This window comes from Psittacula echo (assembly GCF_963264785.1).
Source record: "Psittacula echo genome assembly, chromosome: 9".
Taxonomy (NCBI): Eukaryota; Metazoa; Chordata; class Aves; order Psittaciformes; family Psittacidae; genus Psittacula; species Psittacula echo.
Window position 1 is genome coordinate 696,353 of NC_137745.1, and position 26,756 is coordinate 723,108.

The following is a 26,756-nucleotide window of genomic DNA, read 5'->3' on the forward strand; positions in this document are numbered from 1 at the left end:
CATACCAGGAGTACCACCACTCACCTGAACCAGGCAAGTAACCCATGAGGGCCAACCTCTTGCTGTGGGGCTGGCAACTGCCAGATGCTAGAGCAGAAGCTGAATATCTCTTCATAATACATCTAATTGTCTATATTCTCTAGGGGAGGTAAAGAGATTTCTTTATATCTCCACACAGCAATTGATAGGTGCAGGACCTATCATCTTTACCAAGTCTTGGGAAACGGGAGAGGTGCCTGAGGACTGGAGGAAAGCAAATGTCACTCCAGTCTTCAAAAAGGGCAAGAAGGAGGACCCGGGTAACTATAGACCAGTCAGCCTCACCTCCATCCCTGGGAAAGTGATGGAACACCTTATCCTTGATGCCATCTTAAGGCATGTCAAGGATAAGAGGGTTATGAGGGGCAGTCAACATGGCTTTACCAAGGGGAAGTCATGCTTGACCAACCTCATAGCCTTTTATGAGGAAATAACATTGTGGATGGATGATGGCAGAGCGGTGGATGTGGTCTACCTTGACTTCAGCAAAGCATTTGACACAGTCTCCCACAGCATCCTCATAGCTAAATTGAGGAAGTGTGGCCTGGATGATCAGGTAGTGAGATGGACTGCGAACTGGCTGAAGGACAGAAGCCAGAGAGTTGTAGTCTATGGGGCGGAGTCCAGTTGGAGGCCTGTATCCAGTGGAGTGCCTCAAGGATCAGTACTGGGACCAGTATTATTTAATATATTCATCAATGATTTAGATGAGGGAATTGAGTGTACTGTCAGCAAGTTTGCTGATGACACTAAGCTGGGAGGAGTGGCTGACACGCCAGAAGGCTGTGCTGCCATCCAGCAAGACCTGGACAGGCTGGAGAGTTGGGCAGGGAGAAACTTGATGAAATATAACAAGGGAAAGTGTAGAGTCCTGCATCTGGGCAGGAACAACCCCAGGTTCCAGTATAGGTTGGGGAACGACCTGTTAGAGAGTAGTGTAGGGGAGAGGGACCTGGGGGTCCTAGTGGATGGCAGGATGACCATGAGCCAACACTGTGCCCTTGTGGCCAAGAAGGCCAATGGCATCCTGGGGTGTATTAGAAGGGGGGTGGTCAGTAGGGCGAGAGAGGTCCTCCTTCCCCTCTACTCTGCCCTGGTGAGACCGCATCTGGAATATTGTGTCCAGTTCTGGGCCCCTCAGTTCAAGAAGGACAGGGACCTGCTGGAGAGAGTCCAGCGCAGGGCAACTAAGATGATTAAGGGAGTGGAGCATCTCCCTTATGAGGAAAGGCTGAGGGAGCTGGGTCTCTATAGTTTGGAGAAGAGAAGACTGCGGGGGGACCTTATTAGTGTATATAAATATATAAAGGGTGAGTGTCATGAGGATGGAGCCAGGCTCTTCTCAGTGGCAAACTATGATAGGACAAGGGGTAATGGGTATAAACTGGAACACAAGAGGTTCCACTTAAACTTGAGAAGAAACTTCTTCTCAGTGAGGGTGACAGAACACTGGAACAGGCTGCCCAGGGGGGGTGTGGAGTCTCCTTCTCTGGAGACATTCAAAACCCGCCTGGACACATTCCTGTGTAACCTTATCTAGGTGTTCCTGCTCTGGCAGGGGGATTGGACTAGATGATCTTTTGAGGTCCCTTCCAATCTCTAACATACTGTGATACTGTGATACTGTGACTTGGGGATACAATCTTTCACTTAACTTGCCTAGTGCCACCACAGATCCTATTCTTCAAACAGGAGCTACCAAACACAAGCTACAAACTTCTGAGCTCTTTACTGTAGACCCTGACAATAACACCAGTGTTTTCCCTCCCTGGGAACAAAGGGTGTGTCTCTATACAGCTATCATTTGCAGGCTATCAAATGCCAACTGCTAATTGTCTTTCAGCCACAGCAATTTACTGCAGGACCAAATATCTCCTTCTGTAAGGGAAATCGGAGACAGATGGAAAATAAAGAGTTTAATCTCAAGGACTATTTTTCTAGATGTTTTCTTTCATTAAAACTCCTGTGCAAAGGAACAAACCTGCAAAGCTATGGAGTCCAAAGGTGTCAAGAAAACTCCAAGTTTTCTAGGATATCCTTGTCAAGGAAAGTTACACAAAGATCAGCTTCTCTAATGAGAATTTTCTTGCCTTTGCTGGCCCTCAATACACTGTGCTTATTTACATAACCCAGGATTAATTCTTTCATTCATTTACAAACCAAATCAGTAAGTTTTGAAAGAACTTGAAAGAGAAAAATCTTTGTCTTTTAGCCTAAAAGGCCAAAGGCTACATATCTATGCCTGCTCCAGAGTTTGCTATAACGAGCATGAAAAAGGACCTACTCGATGCAGCTTATTCCCCTGGTAACAGGACTTTGAATTTACATTCATTTAATCTAAACACATCAAAAGGAACATCTTAAAGCAGAATGATGTTCTGCAGTTCATACGGCAATTACTATGGGGTCGTGTTGTCCATTACTGCGGCTCTTCTCCTGCACTGCATGTTTTCATTGTTTACTAATTACAGGAATGCTGCATCAATTAAGAGAAAATAATGAAAGGGAATATATAATTTCCACAAATAAAAAAGAGACACTTTCTTTAGAAACATTATATAAGCAAATGAAGGGAATCAGCTTTCATTTAACAGATGGCAATCCATTTGAAGACACTGCTCACCACTAAGCCATACTTTCTAATTAGAGAATTTTGTCTCTGTGAACCTTATCACTGCGTTATGATCTTTCCTGCCTAATCTGCTATGAAGGGCTAATTAATAAGAACCCACACTACCCAATGCAGATAGACTAAAGTGTAAAGAGAATTAGATACACATCATCTGGAAATAATGCTCACTCTCTGAAAAACAACTGAAGGACTTTATTGACCTAACTCGTTTAACAAATGACACTTAAGTAATTCATTGACAAGCCAGAACAATGGCGGGACTGAAAGCCTATTGATTCATTTTTCTCACAAACATCACACTGCATTGGCTGTAAATTTCTGGTGTAATAAATTAATTAAGACTTAAATATTTCAGTGATTAATTTCTATGAAAAATTCATAAAATATGTTGGTGCTTAGGGAAAGAGATTAAGGTTTCTGGCATCTGTTGACTGGGCTACAAAAACCCCAGAATCTATTTAGAAAAAACCCTCTCCTAGTTTAGCTTCAGAACACTGAAAGCATTTATTGCAAACGCTGTGAAAACAAAGTGCTGATATTGTTCTTACATTTGGTGTGTTTTCATTTTTCATTTAAGGACTGCTTTTAGCAGGTTTTATTTTAGGGAGGAATATTCAGCTCAACTGAGATGCACACAGCATTTCCAAGTCCCATCATCCCAGGCCTGCCCACTTAAGGATCTGGCTTACAATGGCTGTGCACCTTGCTCAAATATCACAGTTCCATCTCCTCTGTTCCCTGCTGATCTTGTGCCACATCCAACCCAGCTTGTAGATAAGAGCATGCTAGCCTTTCCTACCTAACCTCAACTCTGTGCCCCTTCTTGCATCTTGAGCCTCCTCCCTTCCCAGCCTTATTATTGATGTAGTGCCTCCCACCCAGTATAAATTACTCTAAATCACTCTCTGCTTGCAGCAAGTGGAGAGCTTTACCATTTAGAGCAAACTACTCAGCTCAGCCTGCTTGCTAGAAACAAAGATGATTTGCTTAGATGCTTCTTCCATATTAATGTCCCAGTCGCACATGGAAGGGATCCGGATACCGGTGCAAAGCAGCAGCAAAGACATGAGGCACACAGTGCCCACACAGATAAAATTCCTTTCCAATCCATAGGAAATACAGCTTTTAAACCAGCAGGGAACCCTAGATTGCCCACACTGACCTCTGTTTTATGGCACATTAGATTTCTCCTGACTAATATTCCACTAAGAGCTGCAGGTTTAGGCCAACCAGCTGACTTTGCAGGGTCAGTACCAACTTCTGCCATCCCACAGGAAGTAATAACAAGAAAAAGAAACTTAGAGGAAAATCAAAAGAAAATAATTTCCTGGCATTCGAGCCTTAGCTGTTATCAATGCATATTGCATTTCACTTCATCTTCTACATAACTCGTAGCATATTCAGTACCTCTGATGGAAATCAGCATGGTAGAATGACAACAAACATACCCAGGGCTCTTCAACCCTCTTGGCTGTATCATTTCTATTTATCTGTTGTCTGCATAAGTCCCTTTATTATAAACTCTTTCTTGAGGCTAAACATTAATGAGAGATATTGCAAATGCAAAGCTCAAGATTTCTTCAAGCTCAATAAAATTTATAATCATTGCAAATGCTTTTTATATAAAAAGCTAATATTTTTGAACTTTTCTTTTTTGAATTAAAAGCCTCTTTCATATTTGATATTTTAGCTGTATTAGCATTTGTTCTCTACGGATATCAAATCTTGATGATAATTATTTGCATGTTAATGTATATTAGTACATTCAAGTGGATGTGAAAAACAAATAGAAAGAAGTGTAAAGTGCAAAACACTTAACATTATGTGATTCTAGAAAGGGATGTGAAGCTCTAATTACCAGTGATTGCAGCCAAGCCTGTAATAATCAGAGTGAAATCTCAGGTGAAACTAATATGAAAACTTCAATGTAGTTTAATGTAAGCTAGAGGGTTAGATTAGTTTATTAAATCTGGATAGAAAATAGAATAAGTTTAGTTTCTTTACATTTCCTCAGGTACAGCATTTTGAGCAATGTAAGCAGTTAAATAATGTTGTCCCCATAGTCCTCAGTTCTCTCAAGTTCACCTGTTCTGCAAAGCAGAAGCTTCCACTGCCTTGGAAAGTGGCTGGCACAAAGAGGAAGAGATGCCCAGAATGACTCCCAGCAGCAGGAGGGGTACGATTGAGCAGGGCAATCTCACCCCTCTGCCACCTCTCATCTGCCGTGGAATTATCAGTCCTCTGGGACAAAACCTGTGTCTTTGTGCACAGCCTCAGTCAAGAGAGGCTGGTTCTGGATCTCACAGCATTCTGGGGAGCTGCTGGTGTAGGGGAACACATCACCCCATATCCACTCCGCAGTGACACAGCACAAGCTGCCAGGGTTTGTGTTTACTCTCCGTGGGAAAGCGAAATCTCTGCTTAGGACAAAAGGGTTATCCCCTCTTGATTGTTTAAATAAAAGCTGCTATGAGACAGGGAACACACACTCGGACCGTGATTACTAGGATTTGGACTCCAGCTCCTGAGGGCACTTTAAGCCTCTTAGCACATCCTAGTCAAATACAGTTCTCCAGCCTGATGTAGGACTTGACCCTGATGTAATCTTGGCCTGAAAGCAGGAAGGACTACTAGCCAAGCAAGGCACGTTAACGCCTACACTATGACAAGATAACCTCTTCTTTCTTCATGAAAGCTGAGTTTAATTGCAGTTTCATTCATGATAATGACCCACATAATTTTCAATAATTGGATACAATTTATCTGTTCTTAATGAAAAAAATGGAAATTAGCAAAGAGATCGGATACTGGGAAATGCTGCGTTTGAAACCTCTTCATTAATTACCAGGATATCTAAACACCATTATAAGAACTACACTTATAGAACAAGAATCCGACTAATAATATTTTTTATTGTAATGCTTTACCTGAAAAAGTAAAGCACCTACTGCTAGGAGGTCCTTGGTTTATTTGGGTATCATCAGCTCCACTTCTGAAGTGAGTGACAACACCACATATACTTTCTTGAACAAGTAGCACAACTACCAATATAAATGTGACTGTACACTCTGAACCCAATAACTGAAGATGTTTAGGACTTACCAGCATCCTTATAAATTGCTCAGATCTTCCCAAACTCTTTTAGGGGGCTTTGAATCAACCACAAACTTGTTTAAATCCTTATTTTAAAATTAAATATTATTCTAATTCACATTGCGTTCCTCATAACTAACTCTGACATCAGCATTTGATGGATGAAATAAAACAAGCCAGACTTGGAAACGACTGCTATACTTACTATATTCTTGCAGATGACAATGATTAATAAAACTCAGCATTACACGCTATATTTACCAAGTCTCATTTTACATTTGTTGACTTACTAAATTACTTTGACATATCCCCAGTTTATATTCTATTACTGAAGAATAACTACACAACAGATGGCAGTGTGTTTGCATAACAATTTTTTTCAGCAGGTCAATCTACAAGGTAGTCATAGGGATTGATATATATAGGTAAGCATGGAGATTTTTTGGGCACTAACAATCAGACAGTCAACACAGTAATTTCTGTGTTGCAAAGGAGAGGTTTAGTGAACATGTATCATTATGGACAATCCTATAATGAGCAAAACTGTAGTATCAAGGACTAAGATTAGAGTAGAACCAGTAGACAGAAAACAACATTTCTACACAGAATCAGTTTCAAAAAGGGACTTCAAACCTTTGAATCTTCCAAAAATTTTAACAAAGAATGGCTCTGAAATCATATCAGAATTCATTTGGTATATAATTAAATATCCATAGCTATATCTATTGCATTCCTCAGCAACAAGCAATACATAATTATGGACTGTGTCATGTCAAGTGACAATACATTGGAAATAATGAAATTATACTAAAGGAAAGCTATGCTGCCCTGAAAGCCATCTTATTTAAAAAGACAAAAATGCAAATCCAAAATAGAACCTGAAATCCTTGATTCCTGGAATACAGCCAAAAGTATTTGAATAAAAGTTACATTTTCCCCTTACACTGGAGACTGAATCCAACTTCTCAATCTAATGGGAATGTCTTTGGCTGTCTTACCTCAACCACCACTCCGCAATGCTACATAATGTGACAGTACCAATTAATACATCAGAACAGTCTGATTCTGGGTTGAGATGGAATGACTGCAGAGAGGAGGTAGAAAATGAGTCAACCTGCAGCTCAGGATACCCGGCTTCAGTTACCAGTGCCACCCTTGTACTGTTGCTTTGCCCTGGACAAAAGACTTCAGCTATTTGCCTTTCAGTAATGAGGACAGTAATTCGTTCCTTTAGACCTAAGAATATAAAATACTATATCACAGTGAAGGAAGTACAGTTGTTACTTTTAGTTGATGTATACATTGTAAGTGGTTCTATTTTGTCTGTTTTTAAGAACTGACAAGTGATACTCCAATTGATTTTCACCAAAAGAGACAGCTAATATTAACGACTTTCTGTCAAAGTCTTGAAATCAAATCACGATGAAAGAGGTCACAAAACACTATTATTGCATGTTCTCCCAAGGAACAATATGAAGACAAAGTTCTGATTAATTAGTGCATTTTTTAAAGAGAACATCTCTTTTGGCATCCTACTTCAATGTAGGACTGCCACTGGGGAGGGCACGGAACAGCTGTTTTCCATGACAAATTCTAGCTTGTCTCTGTGGGTATTTCTATTTGTGGTGTACACTGCTTAGTATCAGACCACTGATTTTTAGTAATGCAGGCTCTGTCTTTGAGGCACAAAAAAAAGGGTGAAGTGGTGTAATAATTTGGAGGTTGAAAAATTCACTGCTTGATGCCTTCTGCAGTAAATTTGACCCTGGGATATTGAGGGGTGTTAAATAAATTGGACAAAGAGGTGTTTGGGGAGTAAAAGTGCCAGACACACTGCCATGAATGAGCAATTAGATGTTCACGAACCAGCTCATCAGAAATTACATGCCTACAATATCTATTACTGTAATGACCTTGAGAGTTTACTCATATTCTCCCTTAACCTAATGAGCGTGCTGAGTATAATCAATTACGTCTGCAATTAAAATTATAATTTGTCTAACAAACTTTCTTCACTTTCAGACACTTTTTAACAAAGCCTGTTACATTCTGGCTAAAGAGAAATATTAATTTTCTGCTGCGTTCTCATTTTTCACTCACTCCGTGGCTAATTTCTGAAATTTTATTACCTCTCGTCATTATTTTTTAAGTTTTCAGCAAATTTAGGAAAGTTTCAGTCCTGAATGTCATGGGATAAATACAACATTTAACTGCAATTTATCATTTCCCAGTAGGGTTTGCAACCTATCTTTGCCTGCTGATTGAAATTTGTTTGCATGTTCCACTCAATGGTTGCTGCAAATATTCTGTCTTTCACGTCTATACACACACATCCTGTTTTACTGGGCTGACCAGAAGGTGTCCTGCTGAACAGAGCTGACATCTGTTTGCAGGCTCAGATGTGCTGAGGTCAGGTCAATCCGAAGTAAGCAAATCACAGCTCTAACCATTAAGGAACTGGATGTCATTCATTGCAATCTGCTGCTGATTATAGAGTCAACCAGGCAGGCAACTACGGAACAACTTTTTTGCTTATATATCCACTCAGAAAGATTCATATGGAAATTCAACGTGATAATCATAAGAAAACAGAAAGAATTGGAGGGTGTGTGTATGTGTGTGTGTGTGTAAAATGGGTCCATACATTTTATGCAATGAACAAGCAGAGGAAATGCTTCCAGTTCTCAGGAAAGGACAACCTCGGGCCTTCTAATGTACAACTGGTTCCAAATCCCCAGTGCTGAATCCCTGCACTAAGCTCAGCAGTTTTGAGTGAAGCCGTGTCTCTGAATGGTCACTCGTCTGTGCCAGGGCTGTTCTCTGCTGGCAGTGAACACCCACTGGCATGCAGTCATCACAGAAAGGGCTTGGCTGGCTCTGCATCACAAAAGCAGCAGCTTGGCTTCAGGCCTGTGAGGGCCAGGATTTGTAACTGAAAGCATGAGTCTTCAGGGCATGGCACAAAGATGCGCCATCAAATAAAATCAACCTGGAGTAGTGCTCTACCGAAGGCAATACGCTCTACTAAAACCTACAACTAGCCTACCTTTGTGAGCTAGCTCAGCAATAGCATGTTCCCCAGCATAAAAGCAGCTAAAGGCATGCCCAGCTCCATACAGATGTGCAGGCTCTTGCACAACAGAACAAGTCATCTTGTCTCCCTGCTTCAATCTGCTGCCAGATAAGCCCAGAGAATGCAAGTAAAACACAGTCCTAACTGCAAATAAAAGAGATGCCATTGCTCGTCCTGCAATCTGCTGGTAGTTATAGAGCCAGCCAGGTAGGCAACACCTGAGCCACACATACCATCAGGGCATTGCTGTGGCACGGCACTGTGGCATTCCACCCTGGGAGCTTTCTCTCCCAGGACAGACGCATTTGGCATGCAGCATTTTTCATGCAGAAGGGAATTAGCTTTGAGACTCATTTCCTGCTCTCACGATCTGCTCTTAAAACTCTCAATTGAGTGAACGTGTGGTAAACTGAGGAGCTTTATTTGCTTACTTTATTTCTCCAATGTGCCTTTTTCCCAGGACCTTCACATACTTAAGGCTCTCTATGAAATGTTGGTGTCTATCTCAGAAATGAGGAATGATGAAGCTGTTATTCATACAAAATGAATTAAGTTTCCCATAGAACTGAGTTCTGTATCCTCAGGATTTTGTATCTTCATAGTGTACTACATCTGGATGGAGCTTGGAGGATGACTGACTGCTGTGGAAAAGCACAGCAAATGAGGAGAAAAGTTTCCTTTGGGTACAGAAATACCCACAAGTCACTTCTCTCAATATGCTACAGATAATGAGTAAACTAGCCTATATTTTGCATTTATTTTTCTCAACAAAAATCTAATCAAAGTTAATTTTTTTAAAGAAACTCAATAGTTACACTGAATCAGGTTACACAGAAAATTAAACCATAAATCCATGTAACTAGGCCCTGCCTCTGTCTCTCTTGCTCCAAAACACAACTTTGCTCTCTTGAGCACCTCATTTAATTCTAAGAGGCTTAGCTTCCAAACTAGTTATGGATTTGATCATTTAATAACATGAAACAAGTAATTGTGTGTGGGAAAAATTATTATTTAATTAGGCCCTACTGGTAATCAATAGCCATCTATTAATTCATTAATTTATGTATCTCTTGTTTTTATGTGTGTCCACAAAGTCTGTGAACTTTCTACCTTCACTATGCAAAAGGAGGTGCTCCAACTGTACATATTACGTAGAACAAATAACTGAGCAGCAGAAATGCACGTATGCCTTATAGAACTAACTGCAGGACAAGATTTAATACTGAAAACAAGGAAAAGAAATAAATCAACAAGGCCTATTCTCCCCAGGATGCCTGCTAATTCTCATTAATGTTAATGAAAGATACTAAATGTATGTGTACTGAGGGGAGTTTATATCCTGGTATTTTTTCCCTTTCTTTTTTTTTTTACTTGATAGTTACTATAGCAGTGAACTCTTTCAGGTGAAGTGGAAGATACTTAAAGAATAAAAACAATATATCAAATTATGCTTCCTAGGTTTTCTCAAACATGCTATTTTGCATTCAGTATTACTGGATTTACATATATGATTAATAATTGCAGGTTTTAATGATAAACTTTATGAATCAAAGAGTTGCTTACACAAGTAGGGTCAAAAATGTTTGTCTAGAAATGGCAAAAGCTCCATTGACTTACTCCACATGTTTTCACAAGTGAACTGAACCATTTATACCAGAGAATAATCTAGCCCCAGACACCAAGGTTATTCTACTTGCACGGGAGATTCAAAGACAGGTTACAGATTCATATTCTGCTAGATCATAATTCTAAGTGCAGCTCAGGGTGGCCTCATCAAAAGGCCACAACTGAAAGAATGGCTTTTGTTGAGTTCAAGTATGACTTACTTGCAGAAAAAACCTATCTGCTAAATAACAGCGTGAGCTGAACGACTCCTCAATCTGGGCAGATCAACTACCCCGTAATGACAACTCCTTTCCAGCTGAGGTGTGCTGGAAGGCCAGATAAGAAAACACCACAGTATTATTGGCTTTTCTATACCTTCTCAATAGAGAACTAATAAAGCTCATTCACAGATCTATAAAAAAAGAAGAAGAAAGTGCTATCTCTGGGCATTATCTTTACCTCAAATACTAAAAACTAGACTTGAAATCAGACAGAGAAATTCAACATTCTTTAAATCAGACAGAGGGATTCAGAATTTCAAATATTAACATCTTTAAAAGCAAGATCAAGACAATCATTCACATGAACACTTTCCATCTGGTCTAGTTTATTTTCTTCCAGCCTCTCACAGAGAGAATTTGGATCAGTGATGCCAGGCAGACCACATGAAATGAAGATTTTCACGGTAGCAATGAAGGAGGTAACTCACAAAAAGTATAAATGGAAAAGAAAATAAAATGGTTTGATAATAATCTAGGAAATTACAAAAGGAGAAACCATTTTTCTCCTTCCAAAGACCTAAGCAATCTAGCGAACACAGGATGTCTTTCTCATCTTCTGCCATTACCACAGGTTATAGATTTCCCCTGCTTCTGGCTGCAAAGCCTTGCTCTGAAGGGCACTGGAGAATTTATTTAGAGGAGATGTGTGCATGGACACACCACACTTAGCACTGGTCCTTGCACACAGGTACAGGCAGAAACAAATCTATTTAGTCATTCCCAGCCCAGAAGCTGAGGCAGTCTCTTAGCCCAAACTCAAGCTATCAAATCCAGCCTAGTTGCATCCATCCACACAGACATAACCCCAATGAGTTTCATCCATGATGAAAAAACGACTAGTTTCTCAGGGTTCTCCACCTGGGCATGCTGTCCCTTCTTCACTCCGCACCTTCACAAAGCCAAGCCCCAGGTCATGGGAGAGGGGATGAGAGACAGAAAAAGCTCGGGAGAGAAGCAAGACGTGGTAGAACTGCAGAACCCAGAACAAAATGTCACAGACAGAGGTGAGCTCTCCTGGCATGACCAGAGCAGGATAGGGCCCTGTGACCCTGCTGCCTCTAAAGGACAAAGTGCTCCAGTGTGGAGCATAGACCTCTGAAACACACAACTAGCCGAGATACTGCCTGGAGGAGTCACCACGTGAGCAGCACTGCATAAGCTTCAGGTTTTTATTCACTACAAGCAAGTAAAAGGAAAACGTGAAATGGTGAGCACCATACAAGGTGCACTGGCATCCGTTCTTCAACCTCAGAAACTGCTATTCCAGCAATATTTCCATCACCAGCCAGTGCGAGCTTTTCCTACCGCAAATGAGGAAGGGCCATTTGATAAAGCTCCCAGAGGCTGAATTTTAAAGGCATATTTCAAAGCCTTTCAAACTACAATTTAGCTTTACAGAATGAGCAGTAGCCCTGAGTATGAGTGGCCTTGCCAAAGGGCATCCAAGCAACTTTCAGGAGGGATGGGGAAAATAAGGCTTGAGAGAGGGGTTTGGCTTTGTTTTGCAGGAAGCTCTTGGCTTGTTCAGCCTCCCTTGCCATAAGCATGATACAAAACCACTGCAGCATCCAGAATGACGGAGTTTTGGTTTGTTTAAACAGTAAAAATATTACATACTCTTCACCCTGTGACCCTGTCTGGAGCTTGCTGACCAAGTTTTATTCTATTATTTTAACCTCAGTTTTCCATTTCTAAATCACTTCAAGCAGAGGCTTTTCTCTCTCTGAAAGAAAGTCCTACGTGGTGCTTCCAGAACAGACTAATATAGCACAACTAGATCAGATATACTTGTATTTCAGATGTGCTTAGAATATCAGTAGGTTACAGGACACTGTAACCACCTACTCTTTCATGTGATAAAGGAACACAGGGCTAGGAAAGGCCTCCATTCCTTGCTACCACATGTAAAAACATTACATACACTGTTTTTCCTATTGACATTTTTAAGCAACAAACTCATTCAAGCTGTGCAGGCTCTCTGGAGAGCTCCAGGGACAGCTTTAAGTTGACAGCTCTTTCATTTTCTGAAGGGGATGTGACTAAGGGGAAAAAAAGTATGGAGCCATTTTAACATTTTCTTTATTATGGCATTGATAAGGTAGTCAGGACTTCAATAAATGGGTTCCTTTTGTCTGGCTGAAACTGGGTCATTAACACAAGCAAAACACTGTGATTCTGCCCCTCCCTGGAGACCTGGGATTTCACAGCATCCACCCACACAGCTGAGGCCCCAAAGCCTAACACACATCAGTCAACTCAGAGGGCCTTTGCATAGAAACACCCAACGAACTCAACCACAAACCAGTTTAAGTGTGGGTAAATGCATACACTGGCATGAATAAGTCTGTTTTGCACGTGACCCTTTGACATCCCTTCTAATCTGTGGTCAGCATAGGAATAATTTTATGGCGGATCCTTGGAGGCACCAAAAGCTGTACCTGGCAGGTAAAGATGTAAAGACAAATGTGTAAAATCACAGGTCAGAGCACTGGCACAAAACAGCCTGTCACAAAGCATTGTAATAATGTTTAGAAAGAGTTAATCAGAAACCTAATAAACTGAAACATAGCTTTGCAACACTTGTTTAACAAACAGCACCCAGTACAAAACACAGAAGAGCATCAAGTTACACATCTGAATTCAACATTCTAGCTGAAAGCAACGTTTTGTAACAAAAAAAACCCCAAACTGAAAAAACTCAAAGTAAGCATTCCCTGTTATAGGAAGAGGTTTATGGGATATGAGCTTGACAAAGACAAAAAGTGTTATGGATGAGATGGAGCCCGGAAAGAAATTCATACATTAACCACACAAAAATTAATCTGAGAGCCTTGACTGTGCTATTAATGATTTGAGACCTCATGCATTGTCTGGGATTTCTAGAGGTTTTACATTTACAGTACAAAAGGCTATTTGTGAGACCTGTACTCAAGAGTGGCATTTGATTGATTGTACATACTCTGAGACAGAGAATGATTTAAATGCAAAGCATATTGCTGTAACACGGGAACAAAGGAGTGAAAGATACTGACTAATTAAAACATAGGATTTTTGATCCTAATCTCTGTCATTGTGGGGCAAATGAAGAGCAGCACTTGGAGTAATTAATGGATTTCTCAGTGGCCCTCCCCCTATTGGGGGGGGGGGGTTGTCACAATGTGCCAGTTCAGTAAAATGGAAAGTATTTCCAAAAGAGGTGTTTTTATAAAGAAAAAGATTTTGTCATCAAAATACCCTGTTCTAACATTTTCAGAGGAAAATTCTTCCACCTTCCTGTTAGAAATACTTTCTCATCTTGAAATGTAACCCTGTTTATAGCAAAAAAAGAGAAAAAAATGAAGAGCTTTTTACCTTCCAAATAAACCCTTCTGAATGACTGATTTGTTCAAGATCCTTTGTCATGAAAACTGTAAATATCTGAACACACACCAGGAGAAAAACCCCAGTATATTTAAAATGCTTCTGTCGAAGCAGGAGCTGCACAGGACAGAGTGTGGGGAGCCCTAATGGTGTTTAACCCTCCCCTGCAGTAAGCTCACTGTGGTCCCAGCACCATGGGGTGACTGCTCACTTACCACTTGGACTAGCTGCTGCACAGTCCCCTCAGGACTTTGCTGACACACGATGTGGCTGCTGGGGATAGGGACAGACACATCTGTGCTCCCTTGGGCAATCCTGAAAGTGCACACACCTTCATGTCACACACATGCAAATACCTTTGCAGGTCTGCACGTGTTACCTCCAGTTCATCTCTTGCTCATTGACCTTCAGGAGAACACAACAGCCGGCAGCCAGCACTCTGCAAGTCGCTGCTGAAGATGATAGTGCCCAGCAAGGGAAGAGTGATGTGCTGGATGTGACCAACAGAGCTGCGTGACTTTTAATATCTGTATATTAGTATACAATTGAAACAAGTATTTGAGCCCACATACTTATCATAGTTTAACTTAGGGTTAATAACTCTTGACTAGCTCTGGGGGTATTTTTGGAATTAAACTACCAAAAGACTATTCATCTGACAAATCCGTAAAACAGGAATAAAGGGCGGAATTGCATGGAAGAGTAAAATCTTCCTTCTCATTACCATTCTTCAACTTCTGAAATTTCTTTTACTTTCCTCATTTATAGTTGCTCACTTTTAATTCTGTTTTAGCTTAGTTTTTTTCTTTACATTCTAATCCATACACATTCTGTGTTTGTCCAGGGTCAAGGAATGATATTACTTTACAAGTCCAGGGTACAGCATGTCATGACATTCACCATTGGAAATTCAAAATCACCCAGATTCAGAACCATCATAATTCACTGCTAAAAGAATCTTTCAAAAGTTTCTGTCCCCATCCCTCTAGGGAACTTCACAACCCAATATTTCTGGATCAGACTTCATCACCCAGGTCATCATTTCAATTTATTAGTGCCTTGGAGCCTTTGGTATTCTCAGTTAGGATGGTGTCATGTCCATCAATCACTAGGATGTTTCCACATTCCCAATTTTCTTTCACCTCCTTCAATCTTCAAAAAGCTTCTATAACTTTACATGGGTGTGTAATAGCCACAGACACTTCTTACTCATGTTTTAGGCACAGGAACTGATCTGCACAAATTACAAGGGCCTTAAGAAGCATTTTCATTCTAGATCTGTATATTATTATTTGTATTAAAGGAGGCATAACAGATCTACCAGTGTCTGTTTGAACTATAAGCATGGCAAACCAAAAAGCAATATGATGCTTTTCCTAGAAAGCTTATAGTTCAACCAGAAACTAAATGTTACAAGTAATGAACAGGACCTGACAAAGAAAAGAGGAAACTGGGACTCTGGGGTTATACTACTGATTTCATCATAGAAAACATTGGTCTGGCCAAGTGACTGAAAGAGGAATTAGACCAACACAAGGCAGACTTTGAAAAGAGTCTTGAAGGAAAGGACAAGAATCATTATTTTCAGTGAGTAGAAAACATAACAAAAAAAGTTAGCAAAAGGCAGAGGAAGAGGGAAACAAACTCTGTGGATTTCCCTGCTGCTTCCCCATCTCTGCAAAGGGGCAGCATAATCCTCACTTTGAAAATATACACAACTGGCATCCCATCAAAACGCACCCCAATCTAAGTAGGAAGAGAATTATGAGACATAGCAACCCTGAGACTACTGAATTTGCTGTACCAATTACCTATCTGCAATATTGCATATTCTCCAGCCAAATACCATTAGTGTGGTTCTCTAAGCAATTCACAGACACTGCTGTACTTCATCAAATCATTTTTGGACACCCCACAAGCTTTCAAGAGAATCATGGTTCTTAAGAGTAAAACAAACAAGACCATTTGTTTCCATGTTTCAGTACAATCTGGTTTTCAATAACTTGCTTCTTTCTCCCATGGTTTTTCTACTTGAATTTTTATATTTGTGTAGAGATAAGAAAAATCTTTGCATTTCTCAAACATCACCTTTTTTTCGTTCTTTTAAGAGAGCAAAAGGTGGTTTCCCATACTCTATTAAACTAGGGCTCATGTCCGCCAGTGTGCAGTCAAAGAAGGCTGAGGCATCAAAAGTATTGCAGTTACTGAATTTAATCCTTCTGTGCAATGAGTCTGCAATGCGATCTGATTACATTTAAAGACTCAAACCTGAAGTCCAGTACTTCAGGTCCAGAGATAAGTAGACAAATAGTATGAAAGAGCAATCTGCTCTTTCTGTGAGTTTAAATAAACCCTGGACTCCACAGTTCAGGTTAAGATTTCTAAAGAATCCAAGCCAGGTGGATTGATTTAACACAGCATTAAAAAAACATCTGGGAAAGAAAAACATGTACATCAAAAACTAATCGTGAGACAATCTTCTCAGTGTAAAATAATTAGTGGAATGTGTGACATAAAATACAGTTTCTGCATGTATACCCACACTGCCACCATCAGCCTCGCTTCCTCATTTATTTAGGTGAACCTGTGATTGGCAAACAGGCACTTACTTACTCATTGATAATAGTGGAGGTGCTTGAGCTGCTGGAAACTTCAATGTTGCTGCAGAATAGAGTATGTGTTCATGTGTGTTTGTGCAATGGATGCTTGCTGTGCAATATTATCTTGTCTCTACAGATAAATTAACTGCATCATGCTCCTGCCAGCTTGATTTGTTTAGCCTTTACAGAGTACATGGAGTTTCTTGTGATTGAATCTCACATAAAAGGTAAACCTGAGAGTTTATTCTGTGCTACACTATACATCCACCAAGGCAGCTAGAGCATTTGCTGACTTGATGTTGAAAAGAAGGCTATAAAATATACCAGGGAAATCTTGAAACGTCACTCACTTGACATAGTAATAAGAGCCCCGCATTAAAATGCAGAGCTGATTTCCCTGATCCATGAAATTGCCTGGATATTTAAGGTTCTCTCAGACAGAATCAGCACGAAACTCTCACCTTCCATTCCTGGCACAAGGACACTGTGGGTTTTGTGTTTGCCAAGAAAAACAGAGCTCAAAATTGCAGAGAGAAGTATTTTTTAAGAGTGGACCTTAAGATACTTTCTCTCATTTCTCAAGTAAGAAGAAATAAGTATTCAAATTGTCTTTAATGCTGGAAGACGGTTATGCTTGCTGACACATTTCTCAGAGATGCTCGGGTTCTCTGTTACAAGTTTGTAAAATCGTCTCTTCCAATAAAACACAAAGTATGCAAGGACATGGGTCAAAATTCATTAGCAAATGTATTTCCAGCTGCTAAAGGGTAAAAAAAGACCCATCTAAACTTCAGAAGTATTAGTGAGCTGAGGGTCAGGTATAATTTCTTCCAAGGACCCATCCAAGGCAAACACACAGATTGCAATAAAGGGGGATGAACCATAAGCTTACCTACAATGCAGCCCTGCAGGCTCTAGCTTAGATTCAAAGTAGGGACAGTATCCACAAGGAAAAGAACACAGCAGTAATGGAGCTACATGTTAAACAGCTTCCCATTAGGTAACTAGAAAGGTTTTAGTCCAAGAAGCTTTAAAGAATTCTGACACTGCAGTACATGATACATCTGACTGAAACCTCCACTCACCAGCACAATGAACATGTAACAGAGGCAGTCACACCATTGATTAATATCCAAAATCATACTGGAAGGGTAACCTCCTTTAGATCTGGTGTGTGCATTGCACACAGAATTTTCATAACCTCCATAGCAAAAAGAGACTCAAACTGAGGTCTAAGATATTTCCTGGCCATGGATTTCCATTCCTGGTTGACAAAGAAAGAGAATTTCCTAACCTTTTTCAGATAAAACTTCTCAGGCAGATTTTGTCTTCAGCTGGATGATAGTTCTTCCCTTTTTGTTGTAAAACTTTGCACTGACTAGTTTAACAGCCAGCACCATTCCCCTGCTTCCTGTAATTCTTTTCCTACACAGCACACACAGTAGCCTATATCCATACAGGTATCCAGAATTACACAACACATGGAAAGGGCTCCTGAAGCCATCTGGTACGTGATCCCATTCAAAGCAAGAACAGCTACACCTAATTAGCTCCTGACCTACGCTAGCCTACCCTACTGAAACAGTCTCCCCAAACTCCCTGTGATATTTTTTGTGAGGCTTTCCTATTCTTACTATCAGAACGTTTTTCTAACGTTTAGCCCATTCCAGAAATTTTAATTAAAAGTTCCCTTAGAGGCAGACAGCATTACTGTGCATTCTTGTACATGAAAACACACACACAAACACATGACACATAGAATTTAAGGTTCCTAAATTATACGCAAATCACATAGGTAAGTTTTCAAATTTTCTGATTCAAACAGTTTAAATGGAACCAGCTATTTATGTATCTACCTGATTGTCCAATTTAAAGCAGATCTTGATCATAGTAATTTCTTCCCCAATTCAAGTTTTGAAAGCTCTCAGTTCTCTGAAGAGAATAGCTGTTGGCATTTTTAGATGATAAGCATCTCAAAGTGAAGATGATAAATTAGTGTTGTCCAATGATGCAGAAAAGAAGACAAATGCAAACTGTTAATCTCTGATTTATGAATAAATACGCTTTATTACAGAATCTAGGGGCTCTCAGCTGTAAGACCTGGTCATTTTCATCTCACTGCTTATTAAAAGTGTGAGAAGGAAGCACGAAGGGTGGCTAATATTTTGCAATATATTAGACAGATTAACCCTTAATACTCTGTCTCCAGGAGGAATAAAAAATGATACAGAATTTCTTGCCTTTTTAAGACCTACATAAGCATTTGTTACTGTTCACAATCACAGAGGATGGGAATTTTTACATCTATTTTTGCTTATTCATATTAGGAAGTTTTCAAAAGTTGTATCCTTTTCTTTACGCAGAAAACCAATTGTCCAAGATAGTAAAAGAAATCCTGTGATCTGCTTCTTAAAACATGTTGGTCTTAATGACAAAACTTATATCAGAATGTATTTAAATATAAATATTTCACCTATCAACAGGCATTCGCAGTGAACCCCACTCAAGGCACTCTAAAGAGGAACCTGTTTTGTCACAGTACTGAAGTAAATTCTATTACATTTCGGCATCACTCCTCAGCTTCTCAGAGCTTGGGAATTTTCTGATTCCTTTTTCTCTCTCCCTATGACCTTTCTCTTATATATTCAAGGCAGGTAACAAAAAGGAGTAGGAAAAATAAGGTCAATGCAGCAAATTGGAAAGAAGTAAAATGTTGCTATATGCCATCATTTGCTTGTTAGTTATCTTAATCAACCCAAACAGCTTCTTTGAGACATCTAATTTGATTTCACAAAGTGCTAACCCACAGCCATATTTGACTTTCCTTTGATTCCAAATGTGAAAATAGCCTTTATCTACTGTTCAGGCATATAATCTAACTACACATGCATTTGCAGTATGAGGCAGTGAAACATGGCTGGAAAGTCATCTTGGATGTTATCTATGTTATTACTTAAGTGGAGAGTATAATCATAAATCCTTCTCTTCCCCTCCACCCTGCATCTTTTTTCAGAAGTACACTTAAAATCTGTGTTTAAGCTTCACTGGCCTCATTACATTTGAACTTCAGTAACAAGAATGTGCTATGAATATATAGAGAGAAAGCTTAGACAAAAAGGTATGTTTTCATAATGTGGTTCAGTTTAACTGTTCCTATAATTAGCTACAACTCATTAGGCAATAAAAAGACAAACAAAGAGATTATTAATAGAAGGGCAATATTTTCTCCATAAAACAAACAAAAGGCTTAAACAGATGCCTCTTTTCTAAGGCTCTTCTTGCATAAATACACCCAGCAGCTTAGAGATGTTTTTATGACTGAATTTTTTTTTCCTAGAAAGAAAACTTGTAAACATTATTCTGTGCAAATTCAATAAAAACTATTTACAGCTATTGTACACTTGGGATTTTTAATCTCAAGTATAAAATAATGATACAGCAATGATCTGCAGATGACTAGCTTTGATTTTTTATTAGTTCTTATAATTGTCTCTTAATTTGTATTCTGCATAATAAGCACTCACCTTCACTGTCTGTCCAGCTTCGGGACCATCCTGTAAGCAAAGAGAGAAACTCTCAGGTTAGAGGAACTCACAATGATCACACAGGAATTCAGAAAATCTTATTCAGTAATAATTTACACTGAATTGTACTGTATGTTAATTTAGCATATTTTCCTGGGGACCATTCAACACAAAGGTTTTGGACAAGACATCTTTCCATCTTGGGCCATGGCAAAGTGAGAAACCACATCTTAGACCATAAAACCAACAGTTGCAATTTTTCATTCTTTCAGATTGTATTTTTGAATAGTTAGCAACAGATTTTTGATCCTGTAAATATAAAATCATACCCATGAGAATTTAACCAAAGAATGCTTGCTTAAATTCTTACTCTAATGAAATAGGCTTAGCCTCAGGATTTCTTGAAACAGAGCTCTTTTTTTTGGCATAAAAACACCCAGCAAAAATAACTGAAAGGTCAGAATTGATAACATATTTACATGGCTACATCTGTCTGCCTGCAAATAAATAGCTGTGAGCAGGAATTACCCATTTCTCTCACAAGCAGTGGGTTACCTGCTGAACACCGTGATGTGGCTGCCTTCTCCAGGTCAATCCTACAAAGACTTCTTTGAAAGAAGAGTATTCGCTGAAATACTAACAAGCAAGCACTGCATTTGGGAGCATTTGCAGGCTTATTTCAAAGTTTTGCAGTTAATTAATTATCCACACTTTGCTGGTTTGTCTTTTAGGTTTCTTTCGATGGCAAATCTGGCAGACTGCAATGCAGTCATTGCGCTGCTTTTTTTTATCATTATTATTTTGCATTTATTGCCCCTTGAAGTTTGAATGTCCTTTTGTCATTGGGCTAGGGAAGAAGGTTGAAAGCTTGATAAAACAAACCATTAAACCTCTTTTAGTTACCTAGTTTACAAACCTGAACTGAAATGGTGAGTGAGGTGCCGCAGAAGTGTTTCTCCACCACACTGCCAACCCTTTGCGCCACACAAAATAAATCCGCCACTTCCTCAGGACACAAGTCACGGAAACGCTCCACCGGCCGCAAAGGACAAACAAGGACATCTGAAGGTGTTATTGTCAAGGCACAAGTGCAAGTTTGAGTGATCCAGAATGAAGTGTCTCAGTCCCCAGCCCGTACCCACTTCTGATGACCTTTGAATTGCCTAAACTCTCTTCCAAGGCTTATAGCTAGACACAGCACAAGGCTAAATACAGAGAATCGTATGATGCTCAGATGCTTTGTTCAAAAGATTCCTCAAATCCCTCAGATATGGGCAAAATGACTAAACTAAGCTCCAGCAGGTGTCCCTGCTCTTGGCAGGGGGGTTGGAACTACATGATCTTTAAGGTCCCTCCCAACCCAAACCATCCCATGATCGTGTGATGTGTTAAGAGTGAAACATCTTAAGGAAATCAAAGTTTTCAGACTCCATGTTACCACTTTGACGGGGAGATGCTCATATTTAACACCTCTGAAAGTCTGAGACATTTCCTTTTGTGATTAAAAATGGAGGAAAGCCAAAGGAATTTATGATGGGTTTGCTTGTATGATCTGAGACAGCAGTTTTACAATTCTTTTCCACATATGTGGTATGTACTTTAGAGAATCTTGATCTTGCACCTCTAATTTTAGGTACCTAAATGTGAAAAGCTGACCATATGCTTATAATAGCAGATCTCTTAATTCTACATCCCATTCAGAGGGAATATTCACCTGTTAAAAATATTATGTCCTTTGAAACACATTAAGATAAGATTATTCCCATTTAAGCATAGTGTTCACAATACTATAAATACACTTTGGTTTTATTCTAGCTTGGTGACTGAGCTTCACAAGTCAGTGAAATGGAGCTACAAAGTAAACAACAGAAGTATACACAGACACTATTCACTATATCTGATCTGTTGTGTTCACAGAAATTAATAATTGCCAAGATTCCTGACTTGAAAGTTAATTTTATACCATTATTAATAAGGTCCAGAATAGCAGAGTTTCAGTTGCGTAAATCCAAAAGGCAGGGACTTGGGACTTCATTCTTATTTCAATTCCCCGCAGACAGGATTTTTTTCTGACTTACAGTATTGTGTTTGCAGAATAAAGACTTTAAAATCACCTTTAACACCAGTTGAACTTTCATGAGCAAAGGCTATGAAAATTAACAACTGATTTTTTTCAGTATTAAGGCAGGTGTTCAAAGGACTAACTCAAGAAAATTAAGTTCCATGCATTGCATTAATCATCTTTATTTTTATTGCATCTTAAAGCCTTCAATTATTCAGAAATATTTTCTGTACTCCAGGAAAGGTAACTCGCAGATGCTCTGTAGTTAACAGGTTCACAGAAAGGCTACATCAACCTGATTTTCAAGACCCACATTTGGAATAAAGATTAATACATGCAAGAGATGGGGTCGGAACTAGATGATCTTAAGGTTCTTTCCAACCTAAACCATTCTATGATTCTATGATTTATTTCCATTAACAGAGAGACAACATGTTTACCTTCATGTAGTTTATCATAGGCATTGCATTTATAATTCTGATTGGAGAGAAACCCAGACATCTTCTGGAAGTGAAGAAGTAGGGTAGGTTTTGATCATTTTCCAGAGTCCAGATGAGGACAGACAAGACTGTAATGGGTATTTGCTAAAGTGGGAGCAGATATTTTGAGCAAGCTCCCAGCAGCACAGGACAAGACTGGCCCCGGCTGTGGGTGTTACTCTGCATTGAAATTCTGGCCCCCCACAGAATCAGCTATGCCATCAGTATTCTTTTTTTCTTCTTGTTACAATTTACAGTATTAAAGTTTAAGAAAGGAGAATTATGTATTTAGAAAGCAGGTACTTGGAAATAAACCAAACCTAGATGGGGACAAAAAGCCTAGTTTTGTGGGGTTTAGTTCTAAAATGCTGTGCCTCTTGGCAAGCTATTGGGCATAATAAATCTCCTGCAATTCATTTGTGCCTTCCCAGCACACTATACAAAGCACCTCCATAAAGGATGCTATTGGCTGAACTTAAGGCCCAAGGGAAGAGCTAGAAACTTGCTTGGCAGACCCGATTTCCATACCAGGAATAAAGGAAAAGAAAACTAATTAATTTTACTCATAAAAAGGAAATCCATGTCAATACTAAAACAGGAAAAAGGACATTCCCTTAATCCGAGTTCATTTTTCAAAAGGAGAGAAGGGAAGTTTTTACCCTTAGGGCATCTAATACTTAAGTAGATAATTATCCTTCTTCTGCAGCACTGCTTTATTATCATGGGTCAATGAACCATTTATGAATGAAGAATTTCCCTTCACTTACCTCTAAGCAAAACTGCTGGTTACATTAAGACAAGTTTCCTTTTCTCCGTCAGAATTTCTTTCCAGCAGTTTCTCACCCTCTCAGTCTCACACATGCCTCGCCAGCAATTGCTTGTTCTCTATCTAGCTCAGGGCCACAGCCACAAGTATGAGTTTCTGCATTAATCATGGTTTCTTCAGCCTTCTGTTAACACTGGACTACTTGCCACTGTGATGCATTGTGAAAAACACGGCTAAATGCTGCTTGGGAGAGCTTTTGTTCCCACAGCACACAGCAGAGGGAGCGTGTGCTGGTTGTGACCAAGACAGGACATCTGTTTTCTCTTCTTAATTCTGTCACTAATCTGCTCTGTCATCTGGGCAAGTTGTCTCTATACCTTTCTCTCTCTTCTATCACATTTTATCTGTCTTATCTGCTTAGATAGCATTTGCAGTTGGTGCAGTGGATGTTTTCCTATTAAGCCAGGAGGCTCTTTGCTCATGTGGGGCTGCAAAGCACTCCTGCAATATCAAATGATGCGTCCATAAACCATGTTGCTCTGCAAAAAGGATTTTCACTTCCTCCTTACGTTACTAAGACTCATTTACAACTCAAACTAGATTTTAACCATATTTCTGTCTTTCAATGTGATAAATAATTCAAAGGCACAATCACACATTGGAGCATCTTTATTGAACTTTCCATCATTTCAAAATAATTCTACAAAGAATAGTGACAGAAATTCTGAATCAGAGCTAAATTAACATAAGAATGTAATTAGGACAACATTCAAGTTATATTTAACTATGAATACATAAAAAGGCAAATGTTAAAACGAATGAATGGATCTGAGGTCATTAGGAAAACAACCATCCACTGCAACTTTGAATCATAGTTAATGACTACAGTTTTTACCAGTAGGATGGTTTTTAACTTTGTATCCTGGTCAGATTTCAATCTGGATAAATGCTCAATTCACCTCAAAATTCTTCCTAAGTTTAAAATTAGATAAATTGTTCATTGCTTTCTGCAACTACCCACTGCAAACACTGCCATGAACTGCTACTGATGTGCTTCAGGTGACTGTGTATTAAAGATGCAAGCGAAATTGAGTCTGTACTTATGTCTATGTGCAGCTACTCCTGAGACAGAAGCAGCTACTGCCATCTGAGATGCCTCAAGGCATACAGCTGCCACTCCAAGAAGGGCAGGAGTCTCCTATATGCCTTTTGTTCAATCTGTCAGCCAGATGGGAAGCTTCAGCCATCTTAGGCTATCTGAAATAGCAGTAGGTGTCTATGTTTGGACAATGGCCCCCACCTTTACAGAGTGGCTTAGCAGAACGAGGGGCTGCATGACGTTATGCTTAGCAGACGGACTGCATGAGTGAAGACAGCATTCTGCCTTCAGAAAGTTTGAACTTTATGTTTCCTTTCTCTAACCACCATAATTAGTAATGCCACGATTTCTTTATTCATTCTGAACTGCTACTGACTGATGAAGTTTCTATTTTTAAGCCTTGATATGCACAGCTGTTATTTCCTTCAAATTCTCTGAGTCAGTCCACATCACTAGAGTATATGCAACTTAATATGTCAATTTTTAGGACTAGAAAACCTTTACACCTTATTATAATCTGTGAGCATATATTCCCCTCTCTGGATCTTGCAGGAGTTTCTCAACAGCCTTACTTATTTTCCTAATACCTACATACGCATACACAAATTAACATGCATACCCTCACACACACTAAAAGCTCCATTAAAATTCATTAAACAATTAGGAATGCCAGTATTTTCCAAAGACTACCAGTAGATAGTAGACTTAAACTCCAGGTATATTAGTGGAAGTGCATAACCATAACGTAGCAGGAAGGCAACACTGGGTCAGACTCAATACCCTCAAGCTGGCCTAACACCTAAAGGATCACCTATGATTTCAACAAAATCACTCACTCTCATGTATCGGGTACAGCAGACCCCTCCCTGCACAACCTTGGGAGGGCTGTTTAATGCACCAAAGCCCGTGAGCCTCCTCCATAATTCAAATTAACAGCCTCTGCCTGTTGGTCCATTAAGATTGGAAAAGTCCACACTCACGGCCAAGCAAGCATGGTTCAGCAAGTTTCTCCACATCAGCAGAGCAAGGATGCTGAAACACATGTGCCAGCTGTAGCCTTCAACAGTCAAGGCTGCACACATGAATGCAAATCTCTCTTACTCTTTCATTGCCTTTTTCGATCATAACAACTGGAGCCCTTTGAGACTGACACTCCAATGCAGTTACTGCAATGTGCTTCTGCAGTGGGCACTGTCAAATCTCTATACAGTTGTGCCAAGCACAGCTACAAATTCTCAAGGAAATAAGTACTGAAGGATATGCTCACACTGCAGATTATGGGTCACTACCAAGAAGTGAGCATTTGTTAAGCACATAATGATTTTAAGTTGATCAGAGAGGAGAAAGAGCAAAACACACGGCCAACATCTGCATGCTGACCACTCCAAATGCAATCTTCCTTCCACTAAAACACGTAGAGTGGAGGCTGAAATTCAAAGGTACAGCAGCAATTTTTATTTGCTTTATCTGAGTTTTGACTTTGAAGCCCAAATTACTGTAATTCTCTATTTAAGATCTAAGACAGGCTCTGTGCTCCCTTTAATGGGATTCTGATCAACCCCACAAAGTGGCCATTATAAATTTTCACACACAACTATCAAGGTACACATGCTCTGTAGTTCTGAAATGTTGGGAAAACGGCCTTTGGAGGGGGTCAAAAAAGAAAGAGAACAAAAAAGAAAGAACTCCCCAAGATGTTAGAATTCCTTTCATGTGACAAGCATTAGAACTAAACACAGCTTTTTCCTGGTTAAGCCCATTAATTTGCTATATAGTCAAACTTTCTGTTTTGACTTTCACTTTATTCCTGAATTTGAACTTCAAACAGAACAATTCAAAGCTTTATAAAGGAAAAAAATTAAAGGCTTTCCAGGTAATGACATTCTAACAATAGGAATAGGGCTGTTTTTTTGTCTTTTCGAGGACTCACTTAAAAATCTTAAAATTTACGTGTTTTCTTAATATGTGAGGCCTTAAAAAGAACAAAATACAAGGGGGAAAAGGCAGAGCATCTTAAAGTGAAAAGGTAATTGCTTCTTTATGAAGCTCTTGGGTTTAACCAATAGTGTTAATTTTCTAAGCTATTTGTTACAAAAGGTTTTAACGTAGGAAAATGATTTAGTTTCGATGTGTAACATAGTCA

At 39.5% G+C, this 26,756-nt stretch overlaps 1 protein-coding gene across 1 annotated transcript in view; it reads right to left on the reverse strand.

Moving 5' to 3' along the window:
- The window catches only part of FHIT (fragile histidine triad diadenosine triphosphatase), a gene marked incomplete at both ends in the record, with an annotated part of 417,329 nt that overhangs the window by 126,647 nt on the left and 263,926 nt on the right, over positions 1-26,756 (reverse strand). The window contains 2 exons of the mRNA XM_080625672.1: positions 20,208-20,237; positions 21,124-21,269. Coding sequence (XP_080481798.1) covers positions 20,208-20,237; positions 21,124-21,269 — 176 coding nt within the window. The remainder of the gene's footprint in view (positions 1-20,207; positions 20,238-21,123; positions 21,270-26,756) is intronic.